At 44.3% G+C, this 25,408-nt stretch overlaps 1 protein-coding gene and 1 long non-coding RNA gene across 4 annotated transcripts in view; one reads left to right on the top strand and one right to left on the bottom strand.

Moving 5' to 3' along the window:
* LOC119710436 lies at positions 1 to 20,002 on the top strand. The gene is made up of 3 exons (XR_005259552.1): positions 1 to 10,954; positions 11,221 to 11,332; positions 11,766 to 20,002. It is a non-coding gene; the product is annotated as an uncharacterized LOC119710436 (long non-coding RNA).
* The window catches only part of SPEN (spen family transcriptional repressor), a 66,798-nt gene that overhangs the window by 24,440 nt on the left and 16,950 nt on the right, over positions 1 to 25,408 (bottom strand). For all 3 annotated transcript variants that reach the window (XM_038159454.1, XM_038159456.1, XM_038159455.1), the window contains exons 2-3: positions 23,779 to 24,099; positions 20,009 to 20,485 (exon numbers count right to left, since the gene is read on the bottom strand). In XM_038159454.1, coding sequence (XP_038015382.1) covers positions 20,009 to 20,485; positions 23,779 to 24,099 — 798 coding nt within the window. The remainder of the gene's footprint in view (positions 1 to 20,008; positions 20,486 to 23,778; positions 24,100 to 25,408) is intronic.

Here is a 25,408-nt window from a genome sequence, read left to right as displayed (position 1 = left end):
ACGGCACGGAGGGAAGGACAGGTGAGTGCACGGGGCAAAGCCACCCAGGAAATGGCTTATCTTATCAAAAAAGCAAAATTCCAGAGTTTCTGCTAATCCACAGGCCTTCCTCCCTTTTGTGCCCGGTTTGTTTCTGCGCTGCCGCCTGCTATTCACACAGATTTAAGTGTCTTCCTACCAATATCCCCCTCCTAAGTCCCCAGAGGAGACGGGCAGGGAAGGGAAATGTGGGTAAAATGTCAGCGAGATCCTGTTACCCACCCTGACAATGGTGGAGATTTAATTAAGTGTAATGCAATGTTGGACGAGCTCAGGAGCTGTGTAGAAGAGTGAAGAAATACAGGGAGGATGCACAGGTCTGACAATGCCTCAAAACCCCTCCCAGCACTCTCACGCACAGAAAAGAAATATTATTGTGCTCTCAGGCATCTTCCCTGGAAAGATCTGTACTCCAAAGAGACCATGTGTGAAAATCGTAGCAAGCATTTTGGTCAACTGCTTGGGAACAACCTGGATAGGTGGGGATGTCCATGTCCCCGTCCCAGCCCACGGCCAGGGTGGAACAAGATCACCTTTAAGATCCCTTCCAGCCCAAACCATTCCAGGATTCTCTATGAACCAGCAAACACTATTTCCAGGCTCAGCCTCAATCTCTAACTTCAGACATGAAGAATTCAGACCCAAGAACACCTTTTATAAACAATAATTACAGCGGAAGAGGATTTGCATATTAGATCACAGAGGGAGTCAATCTAACCCACAGACTCGGGATCATTCGATGCTTCGAGGAGAGGCAGAAATACAGAGAATATAATGTTATTAAAGCTTGCCCAGTGGGGACACGTCATCCTGCTTCAGTGGCTCATTTCTTCCCCGAGGCACGAGGGCTCAGAACAGCGCTAAAAATAATTTTGTCTGACATAACCCCGGAGACTTTCATTCTCCATTACACGAGCAGCCTTCGAAAAAATTCTGCTGGAATTTTAACTCGGAGGCTGGAGGGGGGGGGGAGATGTGCCACGTACTAAAATAACCCTGTCAGTCTGAAATTTGCTGCTTGATTGAATTTTTATATTCCTCTCCACATCGTATTAGAAAAACGATATGCAAGTTTATCTTTTTCTTATCTTAAATATTTCATACCCTTCTTACAAACCTTCTTGCCATTAAACCACTTAACTTTTCCATTTCTTTTCTCAGGGAAACCATTTCAGGCTTCTAGTAATTTCCAAGATTTGATTTTGTGAGCTCTTCTACTGCTTTTTTGCGGGTGTTTTTCTTCAAATGTTCAAAAAAACCTGGTTTTCTTTCAGAACATCTTGGTGTAACCAGTACTGTGGCACATTCTCAAAAGCCCTTGGGCTCTGTCCCCATTATATTTGGAGGCGCAGAAGGGAAGGCAATCTCTGTCCCAAAATACTTACAAACAATCCAGAAGGATATAAAAACAGGCCAGACCAAAATAAAACACAACAAAAAGGGTCAAAAATGCAGAAGTAATAATAAACATGAGAAACTCTGCTGCCGGTCTCACCCTCTCATTATAACCCTCCCATCCCATCCAGCCACTTCACACGTTGGTGCCTTTCCCACACATTCTCCTCCTACTCCTCCGGCCCCAGAGGAGGAAGTTCAGCATCACTTTGGGAGTGGAGTGAAAATAAAGCCATGCCAGGAACGGAGTGAAAAACTGAGCCCTTCCCCCTGCCCTGCTCTTCCCCAGGGCAGCTGCCCTGCACCACCCAACCTCTCACTTCACGGATAATAAATAACATTTCCCTTCCCAGCTACAGTCCCTTGTGCTTTCCAGCAACGAATCTCCCACCATCAAGATGCCCCTTCACAGCCTCATTTTTCTGCTACATTGGTAAACTGCCTTTATTTCTGTCTCACCTGTGCACCCTCCTTTCGTGCCCTCTTCATTAATGAACTATTTAATCACTGAAAGTGAAGAGTCCAGCATTCCTTCCTCATCTTTATTCCATTTCCTCTGCCGTTCCACTGAATCACCAAACTGAAGTTCTTCTCTACAGCATTTTGGGAGAAAAACAAACCCAATCCCACATGAACAGGCCCTCAGTGTTCTCCAGGGGTAACATCAGCCATCACCTGCTACTGGGAAATAAACTGGCAAAGAATGGAGAAACTTCTTGAAACACAAATATGGGGGAGAAGAATGTGGGTGGGGAGAAACTGAAAATAATTCCCAAGCTGACAGCAGCTCCATGTGGCTCAGCAGCCCCTGGGGAAGGCAGTAATAGGACTTTAGGGCTGCAGAACCCTATTCCCCGTGCCCATTTCCAATTTTCCTTCTCACATCTTGATGCTCCCAAAGCCCTCAGAATTCCAGCGTGCTGAGATTGTATCTCTCGAGCAAGAGGCAGCGCTGAATTGATTTGAGCAGTGCTTTAGAATGGAGACAGGCTATTTTTACAGTTTCAGGTTTTTTTATAAGGATATTAAAAATATGGAACATACTGTTAAAATCACAGCATTGCACTAGAGAAAAAATATTATCTTGGGGTAATACCATCAGGTATCCAAGTGATGACACAGCAGTGCAGCAGGGTGATAAATTCTACAAAGGAGCCTGAATTCTGTGCAACTTTGGGAAACAAGGATCATACTGGTAAATTCCATTTCCCCAGAGAGTTTTAAGGATATGTGTCCCTTAGCAAAGCAAGACTTACTGAGACATTCCAGGAAAAAAAAAAAAAAAGTCATTATTTCCTGACTATTTTTAGACACAAAAAAAAAATTGTTGCAAGAACAATCCCCCCTTTCTTTAGGGAAATCCCCATCACTTTTCCAGTTGAAGAAACATGGATATAATAATTCAAAAGTAAGTCAAAGGTTTGATGTTCTGTGAATGGGAGAATGATGGAAGAGTTAATTATAGCTGCTGTGTCACCCAGTTATAGCTCACAGCACAATCAAAATAAAGAATCTGACAGGGAATTATGTGGAGTCTTGAGCAGCAAAATACAACTCTTTTTCAGCTTTAAAAATATACAGATCTGAAGCTTGAAAGCTGCTCAAGGACAAGTTCCCAGAATATTAAAATGAGAATATGGCTTTGCTTTTCCCTGTGAGTAATTTTGAAAACAACCACCCATTGCCAACGCAGAAAATAAGCTATTAAAAATTCTTCTGGCAAAAGTGGATTCATAAAGCTTTTAGAATGAGCTAGGGAAATTTTAACACGGGAACATAATAGGATAAAACAACAGCTCTGACAATCTCCTCCTTAAAGTATTCCAAGTATCAATAGGTCTCGGGGCAGGTTAAAAATGGCACAAAAATAACTCTGTAACTTCATTTTGGGCTTCCGCTAGCAGCATTAAACCCGGGGTGATTTTTTCCAGAAGCAGAGCGTGCTCTGGCACTCAGCCTTTTCCCAACACGGGAGAACCTGCTCTTCCACATCGCTGTGAAGTCAGCGGAGCAGAATGCCAGCACGCCGAGGAACTAATCTCCAGAGCTGTCACAACACACGCGCGGCGCCGGGAGGGAGCTGGGAACAAACGCTCCCGCGTGCTGCTCCCGGAACGTGGCATCACTGGGGAGCAGTGTGAGTACTCAACCAGCATTTCAGACGCTCTTTTGTCCAGCCCAGGTACTTCTACAATCAGTTTCACTCTAAGGTATCACAGCACTGAAGAAAAATTATTTTTGCATTTTGCTGTTTCCAAAATCAGATGGGAAAATTGAGCAATAAGAGAGATTGTTCTTAATTAAACAAGGGGTGGACATAAAATCTCTCTTACACATGCACTTTACTACAGGTGTAGTTTACAAGCTCTTTTAAAACACTTATTGGTGTTCCATAATTACCTATGAGTATACAAGAATGTGTGTTCTTACACTATTTATGTGTCCATTTTTCATCAATCATGATAAAAATCTATTAATAACTTGCAATATTTATCTATGTATCTATTTTCCATTAATCAAGATTGAATTTGTTCATAATCCAATCTAAATTTTATCCACATGGGCTGATTCCCAAAGATTCAACATGTAATAATCCAGCCACGGGGTTCAGACTCAAATACATCTGGTTTCATGGAATATCCAGTGTTGGAAGGGACCCACAGGATGATGGGGCCCCATTGCTGGTCTCAGTACACTGCAGCTCATTTAGCACACAGAATTTTCCTTCGCTCGGTTCTAAATGCAAAGATGACATTTCAAATCCTGGAGTCCCACAAACCACGCCTCGTTTCCAGAGAAATTTCTCATTTTCAGGCAATTACAGTTTGCGGGCCTAGTGGCGACGAAGTTACGCTGGGTTTACGTGTGAGAAATGAAAGCACCGACCGGAGAACACAAAGCCAGCTGTCCTTTGTTCCCACAAAAGGAGATAAAAGAGAGGCTCCGAGCCCCTGGATGGAACAGAGACCCGCTGCTTCCCGTCAATGGCAGCGGCGCTGAATCAAGGGATCTCACAACCTGCCCCGCACCCCCCTGCAATTTTAAAATGTGCCACAATTGTCATTTCTGCCCGTTGATTTATTTGAGAGCGGTGAGTCAGCTGCAGGCTGGGGACTCCCCACGAGCGGCAAGCGGGAAACAAAACTGGAAACACGGCTGGAAACACGGCTGGAAACACGGCAGCCGCCACGGAGGATAAAGCAGAGGGGAGCTTTAACACCCTGTGGGCACTGAGCTGCCAATGCGAGTTTAAAAAAGCGAAACAAAACCAACCTGCTGTTGCCCAGAAAAGCTGTGACTGCCCAGTCCCTGGAAGTGTCCAAGGCCAGGTGGGACAGGGCTTGGAGCAACCTGAGGCAGGGGGGAATGAGATGGGTTTTAAGGCGCCTTCCAACCCAAACCATTCCATGATTCTATCATTCCACGATTCTAACCTTTATAGGTGGAGCAAGTTAAAAACAAAGCCACCTAAAACCAGTTTAAAACCTTTGCATTTTTCATGCCAAATTTAAGCTGTGAATAATGTAAAAATTAATTTTTTTTTTTTTTATAGCTGCCTTCAAAAACTGTTTCACCAGACCTGGTGAAGCATCCAGGATTTTTTATTTTCACAGGAAATATGCAGAATGATCACTTTTTCCCTGCCAAAATTAACTTGAAATCAGGAACTGTGCCTGGCTCAGCTCAACTCAACACCCTGTCAGAATAATCTCCAAGTGAAGATTATCTCCTAGAAAGATCTACTGAGGACAGGCTCCATCCCTGCTGACGGCGGGTTATTCTCGTGGCTGATGTCAGCTGCAGATTCCCAAGCCGGGTCAGGAAATCCAAAGTTAATGTACAGTCACCTCCGAATGGAAGAACAGGAACCCTCGGGTTTTCTCCCTGTCCCTCCCTTTCCAGATCCAAGTTAAGTCACCACAGATGTTCTCCATGCACAGAACACCAGCAGTGACAGTGCTCTATGATCAGCTCTATCCAGAAGACACAAATCCTTGGGATATTTTACAGGCTTTGGAAAAAATACCTGCTGCTTAGATTTCCTCAACCTGGGAAAACAGCACTAGAAAATTGCTTCAAGTTTCCTGAATGTACTGGTGTGTTGTTTGGGAATAAAAAGAATTAAAAAGACCTGATTACTGCCAGCCAACACCCACAAAAAAATGATGGCAACTGCTTAAAATAAAAGCTTAAAAAATGCACTGTATCCCATTCTAAGCAGTGGACTAAAGGATCTTTGCCTGTGAAACATTTCGACTTCTGGATGGAAAATTATACATTGGAGCAATAAATGCACAAGGCTAGTACAGACTGGTATTTCTGACCTACTGATAACTGTTACATGAACCTAAAAAGATATTTAACCAGAATTTCCCCTGTTCTTTACACACATGTAAGTCAAAAGTGCACATCAAACCACACTTTCCTTCCTAAGGACAGCAGCAGCCCATTCCCACAAAACTCCTGACACCACCCTGTTAATCCAACAATCCAGGTGGCTGTTCTGCCACACTCAGGCAGGAATCACAGAATCCCAGAAGGGGACCCTAGAGATCATCTCATTCCAACACCCTGCCACAGGCAGGAATAACCACAATGAAAATTACAGAGGTCTGGGCACACCGACCTTAACTCCTTATCAGAGCTGATTCCAACACTGACCTCAATATCCAAGCAAGCAGCAGGCAGCTGTTCTGTACACATGACGCGTCCCACACCAGGGCATTTGTATGGGAAAAAAAACATTTCACACACCTGCGGAAATAAACACAAGGGGTTTTCCCCCTCCTTCAAAGGAGTTGTTGAACCTGATGTTGAAGACATCAGAAAACCCAGTCCAACCTCTGAGGTTGGTTTGTATGAAGAGATCAAGAGGAAATGAGCCGTCGCTGCATTTTGCCAACTGCAGGCGAGGGCTGAAGGGGCTCAGCCCACAAAGGGAAACCACGAAGAACCTGAACCCCGTTCCTCCATGTGCAAACAAGGCTTTCCACTGGAAATATGGATATAAGAGGAAGGGCAGAGAAAGCCACCTAAACATTCCCTCGGTGTAATTACCCTGTGCCCATTACCCCGGCCTCGGCCCCTCCGGAGCAAAGCTCGCCGGGATGTGATTCTGTGACATTCTTGGCACTCGTTCAAGCCGCTGAGAACTTGCCACCCAAGGAACTTTGGTTTGTGCATGTCACACACTCTGCAGTATTTAACAGCACTCAGCTATGATACAACAATCCACCGAGAAGGGGGAAAGGCCAGTGCTGCACGGAAACAGAAACAGCCACAAAAAGCATGAAACTGATAAAACCAGCATTTACAACCCTAAAGAGAGATCATTAAATACTGCAGACTAATGAAACAAGGACATCCTCCTTCCCTTAACTTTTTCTGCTTTACCACGCCCAGAGAGAAGACTACAATGATCTCCTGCTGGGCTGGAATCCTAAATCCAAAGAAATTAAATTAAATTATGTTTAAGGGCCATGGGAAAGCAACACAATGGTGACAACTCAACGTCCTTTACATCCCCAACGAACACACACTGTTGCTGTATTTATTTCAGTCTCTGACCAGCGAGTTTTTGAAGACACAGCCTCCAGGTACTATTTACCATATATTTATCCTAAGCCAAGTGAGTGGCTGATTAACATTCCATTTGCATTTCTGTGACATGCCATGTATAAATATATATAAATATATTTACGTCAGTTATTTTATCCTGATGTCTGACACCTAATCTTTGATAAAAGTCTGAAATGAATCATGGAGAAGATGGAAATGTTGCTCAGAAGGATGGACTACTCCCACCCCCAGAACCACCTTCCCCTGCAGCCTTCAGAGTTTCCAGACAGCTTTGGGCTCCTTTTAATTCCTCCCTGCAACCAAATAACCCATTATGATTGCTAAAAATATGTCTGTTTATATGAATCGCTGTCTGGCTGAAGACACAGTGCCCAACCCACAGCTGGTGTTGTCACCTCACTCCTTGACCTACGTCCCCCTGTCCTTGGGCTTGAACTTCATGCAGCCAAGAAATAAAAACACTAACCCAGGGAAAAAAAAGCGTTGGTGACAAACACACTGGCCTATCTCTGGAGCAAAGAGCTGACTCAGCACTGACAACAGCTTCCCACTGCTGGGAAGAAGCTGCTCAATCCCCGTGCTCCCCACGCTGGGGATGGGGATGGGTTTGGTGTTGAATTTGGGAGCAGCTGGAGTTACCTGCCTGCCCAGCCTCTTTGAACCATGGATGCTCCCTGGGAACAGTGTGATTGCTCATGCTCCAAAAGAAACCCTGGGAAGCTGAAGGAAATGCTTTCTCAGCAAATGGCCACGGTGACGGAGCTCGGCGCTGGGAAAGATAAAAGTCATCGAGGCCTTGAGGGTGAAGTACAAAGCAGCTCTTCAGCTCTGCTTTCCCACAGTTAAACTTCCACCGATGCAAAGAGGGAAGAAAGAGGGTGGGTGTGAGAATGGGTGAGCAGGGTGAACCTCTGTTTAACATCACCTTCACAGAGCGAAGCCCTGGGTCAAGATCCCTCGTGAGAAGTCCTGCTGCAGCCACCCAGAACTCCCATCTCCTCCGGCCATGCTCCAAATTATTCCAAGCACTGCCAGCACATGCCTGAGGAAGAGCTGCTTCTCCAGGCATGGATCAGGCAAAAGGTGGCCAACGGCAGAGTAACTGTGTTAAAGGGAAGAGCTTTTGCCACCTATCTGCTGGTGATCTAAATTAGTATTTTGTAACTGACACTTCAGAGCACATGAAATCTTTGGGCAAAAGCTGCATTTTAGTACCAGGTTCATGGGGGGCTGTCTTAACATCCACTGCAGATGGGAAAGGAAGGTAGGAAGAGGCCAAGGCTTTGCCCAAGGTCATTCCATGAATCACAGAGGGAACAGCCTGAGGAATTTGATCTCCTGGCTCACGGGTGGCCAAGTCTTTTCAAAATACCAAGAAAGCAACACAGAATCATTTAAGCTGGAAGAGAGGTCCATGATCATCAAGCCCAATATTTAAAAGCAGTTTCCTCAACAACAACAACACTGCTTTCATGAAGGGACCGACTCAGCATCCTAGGAAAAAACACCAAATTCTACTCCAAGTGCTGCCTATGAGCCAGGAGAGTCAAATGCCATTGAAAATGCAACCACCACTGCATCCAAGTAGGCTACTACGCATTTACTCAAGGAGCAAAATGTAACCTCTTTTGCCTTAAGAGCCCTGTCAAATGAATTCCTGGGAATAAACACTTGTAAGTACAATTTCAAAACCATTTGGCATTGACTAAGTGTTGAGCACTGGGCATCTTTCAGAAGAAAAGCCTTTTTCAGACATATGCTAGAACAAAAAAAAAAAAAAAACCCTCGCACTGATTCACCTCCAGGTTACTGCAGTTACTTTTTAACATAAAGCTGCCAGAAGATCATGGCAAACTGCCCCATAGAATTAATTCTGTCTTCATGTTTTAGAAAAGCATCACACCTTGCCTTAGAAAAACCAAGCCAGGCACTATTTGCATGCACTGCCTCCTCCCAACCCAAGGCACTGGGTTTTTTTAGCAATACACAAAACACCATTTGTTGAAATTCCTGATTTGGAGCAGTTTTGAAATGGTGCATCCTCTCCTATAAACAGAATTGTTCCTGGGATGGGAGCTGCAATGGAAGGCATGCCAAGATACACAGCTGAGCTACAATGCTGCTTAAGTAAATTTGGGAACATGCAAAGCTTAATATAGAAATTCCCTTTATGGCAGATAATGCCGTGGAAGTTTAGTACTTCTAAAAATGGTCACTATTGTCCAAAGAGAGAAATCCAAATGGAAATGGACAGAGCAATCCTAGCTCTTCATTCAAAATAAATCCATTTAGCAAGGGTGTTTTTCAAAGAGACTTTGTATTCCCTTACATCTCAGAATCATAAAATACTCCTTCTGATCTAAGATTCTAATAGAATCTTCTACAGCCTTTCAAAGAAACACCAAAGAGATGAAGGGAAGAATAATTTTGGAGGCTTTTTTTTTTAATGCCCCCTTTTAGACCGACAACAGTGACTGGAGGAATCACAGGAGAGCTCTGTAAAACCAGAATGGGAGCTGCTGTTCTGGAGTAAAGGACTACTTAAAATGGAAGGCCTGGGAAAAAAAAAGTCATTTCTGTGATCTCAGGCAGCATAAATTATAGAGAGAAGACATTTGATGAGTTCTATGCTAAGGATTAATTTGCCATTTAAAAATGCAGGGAACAGATGGATCTCTTGGCTAGGACTATATTTGGGAATTACTTCATTTTGCTGCCCACATGCAAATAAAAATACAACTAAAAGTAGAACTTTTTGTGGGCTTTCACATGGGTAGAAAACACTGAAGTAATGAAAATAAAACCAAAAGAATATGTCTGTATGAAATAGGTAAAATGCCACAGCACCTATTGTGGATCTGCAGTAGGCTGGGGGAGAGAATGTGATTTTACTTTGTTGAACAACTATGGAGAGTAATGCCAGGCTAAAGAGCAAATTTGAGAGAAAAGCAACTCCAAAACCAACCCAGCAAAACCCGTATCATATGACAGTGTTTGCCACTTAAGAGTAACTTCTGAGAAAGCACCTTACTGTAACTTAATTCCACGGAACTTGTTAGGATTTAGCGATTACATCTTCACACATGGTCAGAAGTCCAGGGATTCTCTTTCCCAAAAGCCTGGGCCAGTTCCATCACACTTAGCAGGGATCACAGAGCACAGGTGAGAAATTAATTTGTGAGAAAAATGCATATGTAGGGGAAAATCCAGAAGAAAATGCCTTACACCTCCCTGGACCGAGTAGAGCCCTGGCCTCCACCCCGCATGGCAGCGGCTGGGGAAGGAGGAGCAGCGCGAGGCAATCCCGCTGGCACAGGGAGAGCACAGGACGGAAGAAATGTCCTCTGAGGAATTCCCACAGGCAAAGACGGTGCACTTCCCTTATGGGAGCCAGTGCTTTCAAACCCCCAAACCATGGCAGCCACACGCACAGGGTAATTAAGCACCTGCCTTTCTTCCATGTGATTTCTCCAAGTTCGAGAGAAACCGCGTATTAAAAAGCAAACCCAACATCAACCCCTGAGACAGCTGTCAGATACCATCTCTGTTGCTCCTCTAGCAACACAATGAGCCTTTCTCCTTCCTCTCTCCATCTCAAAAACAAACAAACTGAAAATTTCACCCAGCAAAGCCCCGACCAGCGCAGCACGTCCTCGGCGTATTCCCAGACTCCGGAACCGGGATAAGCACAGCTCTGAGCGCATTTAGGAAACGAAGAGGAACAGAAAATCTGTACTAACCCGACAGCTTCCCTTCTGTGACTATTCATCCTTCACAATCCAACAGGACACATCAGCCAGTAAACAAACATGGAAGGGAGGGACCAACTTCAAAGCAAGTGTGTAAATCTGACATAATTTGAGGGTTTGAGATCTTGCAGCAACCTCTTACCCAACGAGGTGTCAGATGATCCAAGGAGGTCAGACCTGTAGCAGCCACGGTAAGTAGGACACTCTGCATCTCACTCTGCCCAGCCCGGCACTGTTTGTCCACAGGGACTGGGGCCGGGCATTCTTGGGAATTCACTTTCAGAAGGAGAACAGTGCCTTTCTTTCACATGTTATCACACCAGAATAGCTCTCTGCTCTCAAATGAATGAAAGATAATAAATACATGAATGCCCTTAGAGCCGGGATCTGCTGGAGATGTGTCATAACTATTCTTGATTTTTCAACTGTTTTATGAGGTTCTCATATTTTTCCCCAGGTATAAAACCAATGATTTCTGGACATCTGCAGAGAACACCCCACAACCATGGAAGAAATGAGGATACAGGCCTGAAAACCACTTCCCTCTCGTAGAAAGGATTCTCTAAGAGGTACTTTTCCTGCCATCCTGGATTTCCAAGTGTCTTCTAGCCAAAACCATCGCTTTGAGCTAAATAAAGCAACTGAGCACTGAAGCCCAGACATTTCTCAAAGAGAAGGAATTAAAAGGCTCCACGTCTCGCTTCTCCAGACAGCAGAGTGCACTCATGGCTGGAAGGACCAGGAAACAAAGGAACAGGTTCCCTACCTTTGTTATGGGCCACTTACAAGGAGGGATCACAGAGAAGTCCTGCTTCTTAATGCCGAAGCTATTTTTGCTCTTATATTAGGCACTTAATGAATAATCATGCAAAGACTTTATTCACATGGCATCTACGCAGTGCATGTGTCCCTGCTCCTCCTTTTGGAAACTCAGCTTCCCTTCAAGATTTAAACAAAATTTGGACCACATCCCAATACAGATAAATTTTTTCTCCCCTACAGAACACATCGAAGCCCTCACCTCTCTCCCAAGCCTGTGATTTTCCACTCAAGAGCCACGCTGCCTTCTCCTCTCCAAGCAGCATTAGGAGCTGACCGCAAGGATCTGCAGTGGGATCCCTAATCTCCTGCTAAGAAGCTTTTGCACTTAAACCCTTGATGCCATCATTAGTGGTTTCAGCACTCGCGACGTCACAGCCAGACTACGCTCGATGGCGGGACGATGAGGGCAAAGCTAAGCGCATCAGGTACACGGTTAATTCAATGCAAAAAGATTAGGGGATGATACTATTTTTTTATTTTTTTCCCCAATGAGGCTTATTTACGATTAATTCCCATCCCTGTGACCTTCTTTAAGTACAACGTGTTCCACCTGAGATTGTTTGTAAAGTTAACGCCCAAGTGGCATCGCTACGCCTCGAGGAGACCTGTTCTCCCAGCCCTCAGGTTTTACAGGGAAGGTTCTCCTTCTGCATCCACACCTCTGGCAGAGCCAGAAACATCCTCTTTGGGGAAAAACAAAACAAAACAAAACTAACAAATCACTGTATTTGCAAGTTCGAAGGGACGTGGTATCTAGGCTTTAATTGGAACGTATGGCTGAGCCCAGGCAGTGGCTGGATTTTTCCTTTGATCACTGTAATGACTGGTATTTTTTCAATACAGCCTTCCTCTTCTGCTATACATCCCTCCATGTGAATATTCATCAGAAATTATTAAACTGCCCTTTATTCCAAAGGTCTGTGTGATGGGGAGGCTCTTCCCCAGCTCTGGTGCCTGTGTCTCCATCTGAGCTGTCTGACTCCACCACCGCTGCAGATAAGCACTTCCAGGCTAGGATCCTCTAATCTATTTTAGCCATGATTCACATCCGAGCTGCGTGTCTCCCAAAGAAAGGCAAATCTGGACTGCTTGTGCAGAGGGAGGCAGCCACCACAGCCCACAGCACCACACGTTTCCCTGTTTTCCTTGGCTTTCTCGGGGCTGGTTTCCCCTTGCTCTCCCAGCGTGCAGCAGGAAGAAAACACATTTCTCTTCCTGCCTCCAGGATCTCTCAGACTAAGCCTGGCTTCTGAGCAGCAACACGGGCAGCTTCAACTTCCCTGACCTCAGCTAATTCTTTCCTTCCCTCAGCCTACTCAAGATGATTAAGCAAAATACTTGGAAGGAAATCAAAGCCTTAAAAATGCAATTAGAAGTGACCATTTTGTTAATACGCACACGCACAACCCCAAAGTCAAACCCAATCCAACAGCACCTGACCTTTGGGAAAACAGCAATTTTTAGCAGCTCCCATGGACTTAAGGAACAGCCCAAAGCCTCCCACAACACTGCTGGGAGCAGTGCTGTCCACATAGCTCAGGTTTTTCCCACTATTCCTAAAAAAGGAGGTTAAAAAGACACAAAATTGCAAATTCTCACACTAGACACTGGCTCCTGCAGACCTACAGCTGTCCAGGGGTGACTTAAAAATATCATTTTTAATACACATCCTTCCACATACCCAGATCTTTCTCACCCAGCTGAGGAAAAGGCAAGTTCACCGGAGGGTTTAGAATCAGCTGCCACAAATCCTCATATTCTCCAGCAAAGATTCTGATCTCATTGCAAGAAACCTTTAAAGCACTGAAATAATAATAATCTCTTTAACAACAATAGTCGTTTGAAATCATCAAAATAGTTATCATGGTAATAAAACAGAAATATTTTTCTAGGGCAATTTCCACTTCACCCATCCACAATATGATATATTTTTAAGACTCCTTTCCTGAAATTAATTTGAAAAAAGATTTTTTTTTTCCTCTGCCTGTAAAGAATCAAATGCACTTTGAGAAAGCAGCAGTTGAGCTTCTGGGCCCTGACACAGAAACAAAGGCTGACAGCCCAGATTTAGATAAACACCTACTTCTGCACATCTAGGAAGAGGCTTAATTGCTTTGTCACTTAGAGCCAGCAATTACCAACTATTACTGGGAGTGCGGCGGTGGTGGGGGGTATTAATTGCAGCCAAATGTCCACTCTTTTTGGGCAGCTCATGCCAAGAAAATTAAATACTAAATAAAAAAAAATTAAAACCCCTCTTCGTTATAACGTTTTAAAGTATTTTATTGTCTATTTGTATGTAAGGGGAGGAGGTGGGGGTGGGTTCTCCCAGAGGATGATGGAATTTCTATTTAATTTTGAAATTGTGTCAAATCACGGCAGAGGTGGTATTAGGATGTTGGGGCAGGCTCCAAAATCGCCCTTTTGGGGGATTTTTGGGGCTGATTCCTCCAGCGAGGAAACCAGTGCTTAACTTCTAGAGCGAGCAGAGCATTTAAGGTTTAAAACAAATAAACAAAACAACCTAAAATAGGCTGAGAGGGAAAGAGGGTTTTCCTCCCTCAGAGCCGGCTCTGACACAGCCGCTGCTCCTTCGTTTCTCTGCGCTGTTTGAGGGGGAAATCTTCATGCAGGAGCGAGAGCCGCTCCAGGGCTTAGGTGGGGGAGGGATCCTATATATATTTTTTTTTAATTTACAAGGCTTTTTTTCGTGGCAATGGCGGTGTTTTTCCGCGGGGCTCGGGCGGCCCCGCCCCGGGGGCGGCGCGGCAGCCCCGGCCGGCTCCCGCCGGCTCAGACCGGTTCTCAGCGCAAACAACCGCCCCCCGCCCGCCGGGGCACCGCGGAGGCGAGCCCCTGCTTTTCCTCCAGAAACACTCGCTTTCCCCCCATAAAACACCCGCTTCTCCCTCAGGAACACCCGCTTCTCCCTCAGAAACACCCGCTCTCCCCGCCCCCCGAAACAACCGAGTGAGGCGACTCCGCGGCCGCGCCGCCATTACAGCGGCGGGCGCGCTCCGCCGGCTGTGAGGCGAGAGAAAGCGGCGGGGTTTCGGAGCGAGATAAAAATCTTATTATGCAACGCACATTTTTAATAGATTATTGCCGAGTCCAGGGCTGAGGTAATGCGGGCTGTCAGCAGCTGGGGCGAGAGGCTGAGGGACAAGCGGGCTGCGGCCGCTCCCTGCCAAGGGCGCCGAGGCACCATTTCTTCACCATCCGTGAGGAGAACTTTGATATATCACGTTATTTTTTTCCACAGAAGGATCTATTTATGTGGTTACACATGCACAGGTACGTCTTTTTCGGCATATCTCGAGTATAAAGGTTTGCTTTCTGCATTGCAAGCTCTCCAAAGCCATTTGAAAACGTCCTGCCTGTACTCAATCTCAGGAAACCCGATACAGTCCCAAGGGTAAAAAAAGCCACGTTTTAAAGGATGGTCTCGGTTATATTTAGCTGAGCAGCAGCACAGGCTGACACGAGCAGAAACACAAGGAAGAACAAAGTGAAAACGCTCGACAGTTATTAACAAAAACCTGCGAGTATCTGAGGTGGATTTTTTTCTAAATTTTCCTTTCCCCAATTCACATTTTGCGGCGCAGAGAGAATATTAAAGCAGCACATGGGTTTATGCAAACAAAAGGTAAGGGCGAGGTGTTTCACCTGACTCTTGACAGGATTTGCTTTTGCCTTTGTGTAATGGAAAAGGCCTCCTACTCTTAAGAAATTCTTTAATTTTCTTTTCTAAATCTTAACCTAATTCTTTTCCCATACAAACACAAGCCTGCTCAACCCTGTCGTTCTACCAGAAGAGATGAAAAATTTTCAGCTCATCTCTACAGTACCAAATGTATGTGGAATTATTTAACCTCGACAAAAGCCACCTCACAGATGCTTCAATAAAGACTAAACAGCTACATTTAACCTCATTGTTCCCGATTTTTCATCTGTCCTCAGCACAAGCATCTCCAAACCCACTGAAAATCCCAAATCCCAGCTAAATCAGTGATTCATCACTTTTGGCAGCAAACGACACGGGAAGGAGGAGATGAAGACAATGGTAGAGAAAGGTTTGCATTATGTAATGAAACTAAAACTCACTTTTTTCTACTTTCACTTCAGTTGTTGAAACATGGTAGGAAAGTCCCTGACTAAATAAAATACACAGGAGGTTTCAGGGAGTCTGGTTTTCCCATGATTAAAATTCTCTTGGCAGTATTTTTCATCAGTTTATTTCAATATTAAGACACACACATATTCCATTCCAATGGTAATTCCTTGCTCCAGAAAGAATTTCATCACAGAGAAATCTAAAATTAAAACTAATCTCTAATTACCTTATGCCTTGCCCACTTGTCAAGAGAACTTTAAATACAGCTATCAGAATTACAAAAAAAAAATTCCCTTTTCAAATATCTCTAAGTGCAGCTTCTTCCTGTTCCTTGATTTCAGGAAGACTGGAATCACTGTGATCACACAGATCTTGGTGAATATAAAACCAGTGTTATATCTAAGGTGAAAATGCTCTTTTAATTTCCCAATATCTATTTCATATTACAAGCTATAGAGAAATAGTCATGTAAATAATTATTCATCCAACTCCAGCATCCTGGAGATGAGACAACCAAATAAACACTCTTAAAAATAAATTAAAGGTGACTACATTACACATTATAGGAAATTATTCATTTAACTGGTAAATCCCCCAGCATCCTCCACACCAGACAACCGAATAAACACTCTTAAAAGATAAATTAAAGGCCAAGGGAAACCTCAGGTCGCTTATCTGCAGCTGGAACACGTGGGGTGTTCACGCTTTCACAGCCTGAACATCACCTACAGGAAATCAAACACTTCTGCCTGGGTTTTTGTAAATGAATTCAAACCCCATCCCAAGAAGGATTTTAGCAGTGAAACACCCCGCTCTCAGCACTGGGTGGTTCAGCGCACTGCTGCAGCACAGCTTTAAGAATAATCACTAACACATGGAGCAGCAAGAGACGTGTCAGGCCATCTGACGTTACCAAACTGAATCAAAAAGCCCAGAAATTATTTTTAGTGCATTAGAGCACCTCAACAAGCAGCCTAGAAAAGAGCTTTTGCTACAAAAGAAAAAAACCTAAAAGCAGGGGGGATGTTTCCAGGAGGCTGGGCAGGGCACAAACAAAATCTTGTTTGCTTCCTATGGGATCACCCAGCTTCCATCCAGAGCCAGCTTCTTCCGTGACACAGTGCAGAAAATATGTTTGCTAATGTATCATTTGTGGTGTGTGTCTGAATCACCAGAATGGAGACAATGAAGCTTCTGGTGGTGGCAAATTATCATTTTCAAGGGCTTTTTTATTCTTTCAAGGTGATTAAAAAATTCCACCAACCCTTTTCCACTATATAGGGGGGGAATGAGCAATCTTACACTAAGAAGACTTCAAAACACAAATTCCTCCTCAAATCCACGCAGGAAACATCCACATCCACCAGCTTCCTCACCTCAGCAGGCAACTTCTGAGAGGCCACAAAACCCCCCAAATAAAGCCTGGCTTCAGAGAACACTGGTTATTTTTAATGTGTTCTTTCTGGTTTTAGTTTCTAAATTACTCCTTGCAGCACCATTACTTGCAAAGGCCTCCAAATAGCAATTTAAAGCAAAGTTTAGTGGCGATCCAACACAACAGACTCTGAACCTTGACAAGATAAAGGCTTTTTGGGGTTGTTTTTTCATTTTTAAGCAAGCAGTGTTTCTTCAGTATTGTCAAGGAAAATCAGCTCCATTTAACCAGCGTTATGTACTTCACACAACTCTTGAAAACCACAAGCAAGGAAACCCAGACTTCTCCTTCAGCACCTTTCTGTTTTTTCACAGCTCCTGAAGGACAGTGCTCAGCACAACGTTCCCACCAGAGCTGAACACCCCGTGTGCCCCAAACACCTCCAGGGCAGGGAACACAACTCTGCCAGCTGAGACCAACAGGACGAGACCTGAGTGACCAAATTCTTAAATTTCAGAAGAATGCAGAGTCACAAAGACCTTAAGAATACCATGGCCCCTCAAAATTGGCCATTTCCACTTCTAAAAAAGCCGTAAGAGAATCTCCGGCTTGCTAAATTCCTGGGGACCATGGAAACTGCAGGCAATAATTATTCTCCAGACAAAAGAAACTGGATATATCGCACAGCAAGTGGGAGCACCAAACCAGGGAAAAGGGGGTGAGGCAGCTTTCGCTCACCAACAGTGTATGAGGGGCTTAATATTTACATGGCTAAATTTCAACTGGGTTGAAAATTCAACACTTGTGCTTTGAAAGACTTCAAGGCCAGGTGGGGTTTTGCTTCCCAAAGTAAAGAGAGGGTTAAATGTTTATTATTATCTAACTGATTGCTAAGAAACATGTAAAACTCTTTTCTGATCCTTCAAAATTAAATATACAATCCACCAGATTCTATTACTTGCTCGACTGAGTTTGACTTTATTGTATTAATAAGAAAAAAATGTTTTATTTCCTCCCAGAGTATCGTCTACTTTTCCATTACTACAGCTAGAAATTGCCAAGAAAATGAAATGCTCAAGCACAGCAGACGCTGCTTTTCTTCTCATTAAATCTTAAAACTTGGTTCCAGTGGGATCATATTTAGTCCTCTCAAATTCAGAACAGGATTTCATCCTGCCTCGACATCCCAACAATGACATTTTATAAATATTACGAGTTTCTTGGACGCCTTTCTCATTCCACAAGGAGCAGAGAAGCACCAGTTGAGATTTTTTTCTTCTTCCCCTTCTCGAGATGTTTTTTTTTTAAACCTTAAATGTAACCAGTCCTCCTTTCAATCCATTTTCTCTAGGATTTTTTTGAGACCTCTGGAAGTCTCAGAGATTTTTCTGAGCTGTAATAAGTGTGAAAAATCTTTGACAAAGGATTGTCTTTATTCAAGCATTAAGCTCTCATTGAGAGAGGTGCTGGAAATAAACAAGTGCTTAAAAGCAGCCTAAAAGTTGTCTTACATCTTCACCTGCTCTCCAGCTGAGACAGGACCTGGATTTCTAAATCCAAGAGGAGAAAACAATAATTAAATGAAGTAAATAAATCCTTGCATGATTCTTTAGACATGAGGGGGTGGGGTGGCAATCAGAAGAGGAGACACTGATTTCCTCATCTTCTGTATACTCTCCGTGGACGTCAACCCATCTCATCCTTCCAGAAGGTTCAACACTCAAGAGAAGGCTTTGTGAGAACAAACCCCTTGGTCAGAGAGTTCTGACAGTGGTAAAATTCCATTCACAGTAATAAACACAGAATCCTAGAACAGGTTGGAAGGGACCTTAAAGTTCACCTAATCCCACTCCCTGCCACGGATAGGGATACCTTCCATGGTCCCCGACTGCTCCAACCCTGTCCAGCCTGGCCTTGGACACCTCCAGGGATCCAGGGGCAGCCACAGCTGCTCTGGGCACCCTGTGCCAGGGCCTGCCCACCCTCACAGGGAGGAATTCCTTCCCCATATCCCAGCTAACCCTGCCCTCTGGCAGTGGGAAGCCATTCCCCCTTGTCCTGTCACTCCAGGCGTTTGCGAAATCGAACACTCTACTGATACACTTATTTACTTAATGAATATTTTCAGTTTTAGGAAAGACCTGGTATGCAAAGGAAACGCTGCCAACTCTGCAAACCCTCCTGAAGAGCAGAGCTCTTCGCCAAAGAGCATAAAATATTTATGGATGCAACTGTAGCTTTGTGGCTTCCACTCTTAGGGTGAATTCACTCTTAAAAGGCCAAATTTCAGAGAGGCACTTTAACATGAATTTTAAAATTGTTAAAAGAAATCAGTGATTTTCTAACACCTTCTTTTCTCCCCCATAGGTATTTTGTAAAGCCATGCAAATACAGAGCTATTGCAGAACCAAGGAAACGCATCCCCAGGAATTGCAAACTTGGATTATTTTCTTTTAATTCTTCCAAGTCTACAAATTTTGCCATGAGGCAGCAGGACGAGAAATGGGAAGGCGACAAATCAACCTTGTGAATGTCAGCAGTGTCACTGAACAAGAAGAAACAGAACAATACCACTCATCATTTCCCAAAGTATGTTGAAGCGTGGTCTGTAAAAAGTAGCTGACCTTAAAATTGGCTTTTTCTCTCACTGAAGCAAATAAAAGTGACCCCGTTCTCCAGACACACAGGCAGCGAGGCATTGTGTCTGTACATCCCTGCTCTGCCCAGCCACCATCTTACAGACGCTGCACGGATCCACCACGGAAAACAACGAACAGCACCAGCGTTCCCCTTGGAACCCTCGGTGCCAGCTGAGCCTTCTGCCATTTCACCGCACTTCGCTTCTACCTCGGCGACCAAAGCTTGGCCACGGAACAGCTCCTCGGGCTCACGCCTCAGGAAAGGACCCGCGCAGCCCACGGCACAGAGACCTACCTGTCGCTGCTGGTACTGCTGCTGCTGCTGAGGGAGTCGCTGCTGGAGGATCTGCTCCGGGAGCCGCTGCCGCTGGGGGAGCGGGCGGGCCGGGCGGCCTGGCTGGCCAGGCGCTGCGGGGACTGCGTCCTGGACTGCGACGAGTGCGGCGAGCGGCTCCGGCTGTGCTGGTAGTTCCGCTCCGGCCTTCTGCCTCGTACCTCCCGTGTAATGTCATCCCTGTAGATATCCCTGTGTACCACGCTGGGCAATGTAAACTGCTCCCGGGCCCTAGGTTCGTATCGGGGGTCGTGAGCATCAAAGCGGTTTGGGCTTCGGCTCCGAGAAGTGTAATAGAGCCCGTGTTGTAAGGTCCGCTCCCGAGGGTCTCTATAGTAATCCTGATCGTAATGTCTCGTCCGATCAAATCCGCCCGTCCCCCGCTCATGGTGTCCATAGGCACTATGTTCATAAGCACGCTCCCTGTTATCTGAAGCCCTGCATTTGGGAAGGGGGAAAAATATGGCATCAGAAAGGGGCAGGCACGACCAAAAGCAAATCATGCAAACATTCATGGCAGCACTCGACTTATTGTTGCGACTGCTTCTCCGCTAACCAGCAATAACCTATCAAGCAAACAATGACAAACTTCAAAACGTTTTACTTGACTCCAAAGTTGTATTTGTATACAATCAAGCTGAGCAATCATTTTGGTTTAATCACAATATGGGGCTTTCATGACCAGCAACTTGCCTGCACAGGAAAAAAAATTCTGCTTTCCCATGCAGAATCCTCATTTCAATTTTCTTTTTCTTTTAAATTCTATAAACAAGAAAAACTTCATGTTTGTGGACATCATCAATAACTTCTTATTTTTCTGTCCATTTTTACTTAAGAGCTTCAACAAAATTTTTTTTTTCAAAATTTGGTAATTACTGGAGCTCTTATAATTATCCTTCTGCAAAAATGGCATCACAAATTGGGCTGTAGCCATGAAAGCCTCCATGCAAAGCATGACCCAGAGGTAAGAAGCTGCTTTCAAAAGGGGTGGCATAACCCATAGAGATTTCCCAGAAAATGAGGGGGTTTCTTGTTGCTGCTCTAAAATATTTACCCTCTTAGAGGGAATTTTTGCTTTGACCAGATTGCTACAAGCATTCATTGTAGAAGTTATGGATGCTAAAGAAACATCTCCATTACTAATGCTGGAACTGCAAGGATGCAGGTCCCCAGAACATACTAAAACCCTACATGGACTGGGAATCCAGTTTTTAGGCAGTGTTTTTGTTTGGACTGCTGCAATCACTGAGTTTCTATCTGCACAAGCTGCTGCTTTCCAGCAGCTACAGTCCAGTTCATTTCAGTGTTTCGAACACTTTAAATTGAGGAAGGCTCGGTGCTGTTCTGAGTTAGCCTGACCTCTCAAATAAAGAGATTGGCAGATAAAGGAACACTACAAATAGTTGAGTATTCCAATTTAGACAAGTACCAGCATGGTACGCCTTAGTTACATCTACAAAATGGAAGATCCAGAATGGTTACTTTGAACATTTAAAAAGTATTTCTAAAATTCTAAATATGTCAGGGTAGCCAAAATTAATTTAAAAATTAATTATCCATCTTACAAAGGACATTTCAACCTTTTTTTTTTTTCAGCCTTCTCTCTCAGATTCTTCCTTTAGAATCTGTTATGAGTCACTTCAGTCCCCTGAATCCTGATAACCCAATTCTGCCTTGTGCCTCCTCCTCCTCTCATGCATCACAGCTCTAGTTCGAATGGCAGAAATAATTCAGGGATCTTTTATAAACTGAAAATGGGATTTGAATCTTTTTTCGATTAGCATCTCAGGAAGTTCCTTCCATTCCTTCTCCAATGAATCACTAGATCCTTAATCCTCTCAATATATTCATTCTCTGTTGTTAAATTGTAACTCATATCAAGCTTTCTATAGGGCTCCCTCACATCTTGCCTGCATTTTTTTTCTCTCAAATGATATATAAAAAACTACTTAACCAGTGCAAGAGAATGTCATTATCTTCTACATCTGCTTGAAATTCATTGTTGCGTTTCTATTTCCATTATCTCTTGCTCGCAACAATGGAATTTTGAAAGCTATTTCAGAATCTGGCACAGAAATGTGTCTCTGTTTTGGTTCTTTTTTCCCCCCTTTTGAAGGACCAAAATCAACAATTTTACAAACGACTGCATTTAGCATCCTACAAAGTGTTAATCAGTGCGAGCTGATTTAATGAGGTCAGAGAAAAAGCAGTATTTTCTAGCAGGTTACTGCTACAGAGCTGACAGAAAGAACAAATCCTTATCCATGAGAAGGACACAGAAGACAGACAGAGGAAGCAGAGCTGAACAGCTACTGGCTACAGTGCTTTCTTCATTTATCTATTAGTACTAAGTGCTACTGGAGTTAGTGGAAAGAGAGGGTTTGACTTGGGTTAGGAGAGGGGCTAATATACACAGGGCAGGACATACCAACCTTTTCCAAGTGTGGAAACACGACCTATATTCCCAATTAAATCTAGGGAGAGAATTGTGAACATAACTTCCCCAATTTTGGCCCCTCTTACAGGGGTAATCCACCTTCTTAATGGGCAAGGGTGTCAAATGATATTTTAGATGAACCAACAAGAAAAAAAAAAATCTTAGTGACAAGACACAAAAAAAAAATTCCACTGGACGGAAGTAGTCCCAGACTGAAACCGTAACTCTGAAACCCCCAGACTTCTTTCTTGAGACAGAAGGCACTTAAATAGATCCATAATTTTAATTTCCAGCCCTAAGTCTGAATCAAGCAGCTGGTAGAAGATCCCCCGAGGCCCGAGGGCCCTCACGCTGCTGCCAGCAGGCATCCTCTGGCCGCCTTGGTAACCATCCAGCCCAGTCACTTCTCACTGGTGTATCCACAAACGGGTATTAGCACCACGTCCTTAAAGCTAAAGTATGTTTAATGTGGAGCAGCAGAGCTTTTTAAGAGACTAGATAGTAATCCACTCCCCATGGCTACTGGCGTCTTGACTGTATACCATCCAATAAATTCAAGGCAGTAGTTCTTATCCCAGCTTTAAAAAAAAATAAACTATAATTTCCAAAATTTAGTAATGTCCGTCATCTCTTTTTGCCAATACCATCAGAAAGAATAATCCCAATAACTTGGAAATGATGTAGATCCAAAATGGAACCATCACAAGCTGCCTTCGGTCTTCTCCATCCAAGCGTTATTTCCATGGCTAAGAGTTGTCGGTAGAATCCAAGGGGCCGCATCATTAAAGTCTACTCTGAATTTTGTGGTGACAATCCAATTAACATACCCGCTGCGTATAGTGAGAACTGAGAGCTAGGCATCAAGCTTTCACCGAATTCTAGGTTCTAGTATTCCGAAGATACTCCACAGAGAACTTCACCACATGTTGTAGAGTAAGATAGCTCCATCTGGCAGCAGGGATACATCCAGCAAGGCCTTAATATTATCCAAGAAATGGGATCGCTACTTCTAGAAAAGAGTAACTCCAATATCGATGCTGGCCAAAGGAAATCTTCCATCTTAAAACCACCTTATTTCAAGTGTAGGTAGATATCCAACCAGCTGCAGGACACATCCTCTATGGATCCACAAGGTACCAGCCACTGGGATAGAAATCACTTCTGTTTCCAACCCAAAATAGGAAACATAGATAATTCCCAAAATTTTAAATCCATCTGGGGGCCCTAGATACGAGTTTGTGTTTCTCACCATATCAAATACAAAATACCTGCCTAGAGAAACGTTGGAACTTACCCATCAAGTCTCCGCTCATAACGTCCTTCCCGTGCATGAAGTGATGGTGGGGGGCCATAAGTGGGCCCCCCACCACCTCCTCTGAACCCAGAAACCTCTCTACTACGAGATGCTATGGAAACTGTATCATCCAATCCCCGCGCAGCACTGGGAATGGTTCCTGGCTCATTATAATCCGTCCGTAGGTCTCTATCTCCCATTTTGTTGACAGAGTTGTGTGCCTTCTGGGCACTTTTGATGTCCACAAAATCCACAAACGCTGCCACTCCGCCTTCCGACCCCCTCTTAGGGAGGATTTTGACACTTTCGACACGTCCATATCTGGAAGAGAAGCAAAGCAGAGCGCACACATTAGTGCTGGTGGGAAGAGACCACGTTTAATAACATTGCCTCCTGCAAAATCAACATCCAACCCTTCACCCTTCCCCTGTGCCAGCAAAATCAATCATTGGGAGACACCAGGAGGGGAAAAGCCATTTGGAGAGGGGGAAAAAGCCATTTAAACTTTCCACGGTTACATTTAAACTCCTTTCTGGAAGTGTGGGGAGCCTACCATGGGATCACCCTTTTTATAGCAACAGAGCAGCAGCAGCTAAAGAAATAGAAAGGTGTTCACAACCAGAGCACCCCGCACATCGTTAGTCTGACACAATTAAAGAGACACAATTAAAACAAAACTGTGTCACGAGGAAAAATACAGACAGCCAACAATTTTCTTAGGAGACAAATGACCTTGACACAGCAATTCCCCTACTTCAATCTGTATTTAACCCAGAGTCTCCACTGTGATCCTTGCTCCTGATCCCAAACCCATTCACATCCACACCTGGCAGGACACACGGACCCCCAGACCCGGGTTCAGGCTGCTGGGGTTCAGCCTCCCAGCCCCACTGCAGGCCCAGCTGCCCAACAGGAGCTGAGAAATGCCAGAGGGAATGTGACACCACCCTACGTAATGTATGTTAAGTAACTGCAACACTGGCACTTATGGATGAGTAAATGTCTACGCAAAATAAAAATAAACCCAAACATGTTTGTGTACACAAGGAAACAAGATGTAAAAACATATTTAAATAACTCGCATCCACTCACAGTAGAAAGGACAAGCTGGGCGGGATGAGCACAGTGACATTTTAACAGCCAACAACTGCAGGGTTTGGGTGCTCAGTTCTCTCTGCCAAAAGATTCTGAGCAAACCAGGGAAAAGCTCGGAACTGCAGCTGGTAATCCAGGACAAGAAAAGGCAGAAAGTGTATTTCTCAATGTGCCGACAGAGAGGAAAGGGACGCGCAAATAAAAACCTAATCAGGAAGTATTTGTAAACTCCATGAAGAATTATTGTGAAAAAATTTCTATGCACAAAGGCAGCACAAGGCCCGGCAGATGTAAACAGACCTTACACAGGCAAAACTGTTCTCGCTGAGAACACACACACAGGGAGAAGGGAATACAACCACCAGGCTGAGCACACACGCTGTCAGATCCCCGAGCTGCCTCGGTTTCATGCCTGGCTTTTCCTACACCTTACAATTTCATCATTGTTGTTGGATGACTAATCCTTAAATACGATCTGAAAACCTGCCTCGCTGACTGCTGCCTTCTCATTCCAGCCTGACCTACTACACTTATA

This window comes from Motacilla alba, chromosome 21 (assembly GCF_015832195.1).
Source record: "Motacilla alba alba isolate MOTALB_02 chromosome 21, Motacilla_alba_V1.0_pri, whole genome shotgun sequence".
NCBI lineage: Eukaryota > Metazoa > Chordata > Aves > Passeriformes > Motacillidae > Motacilla > Motacilla alba.
Note: the sequence above shows the minus strand (reverse complement) of the source record. Positions and strands in the feature narration are given on the sequence as shown.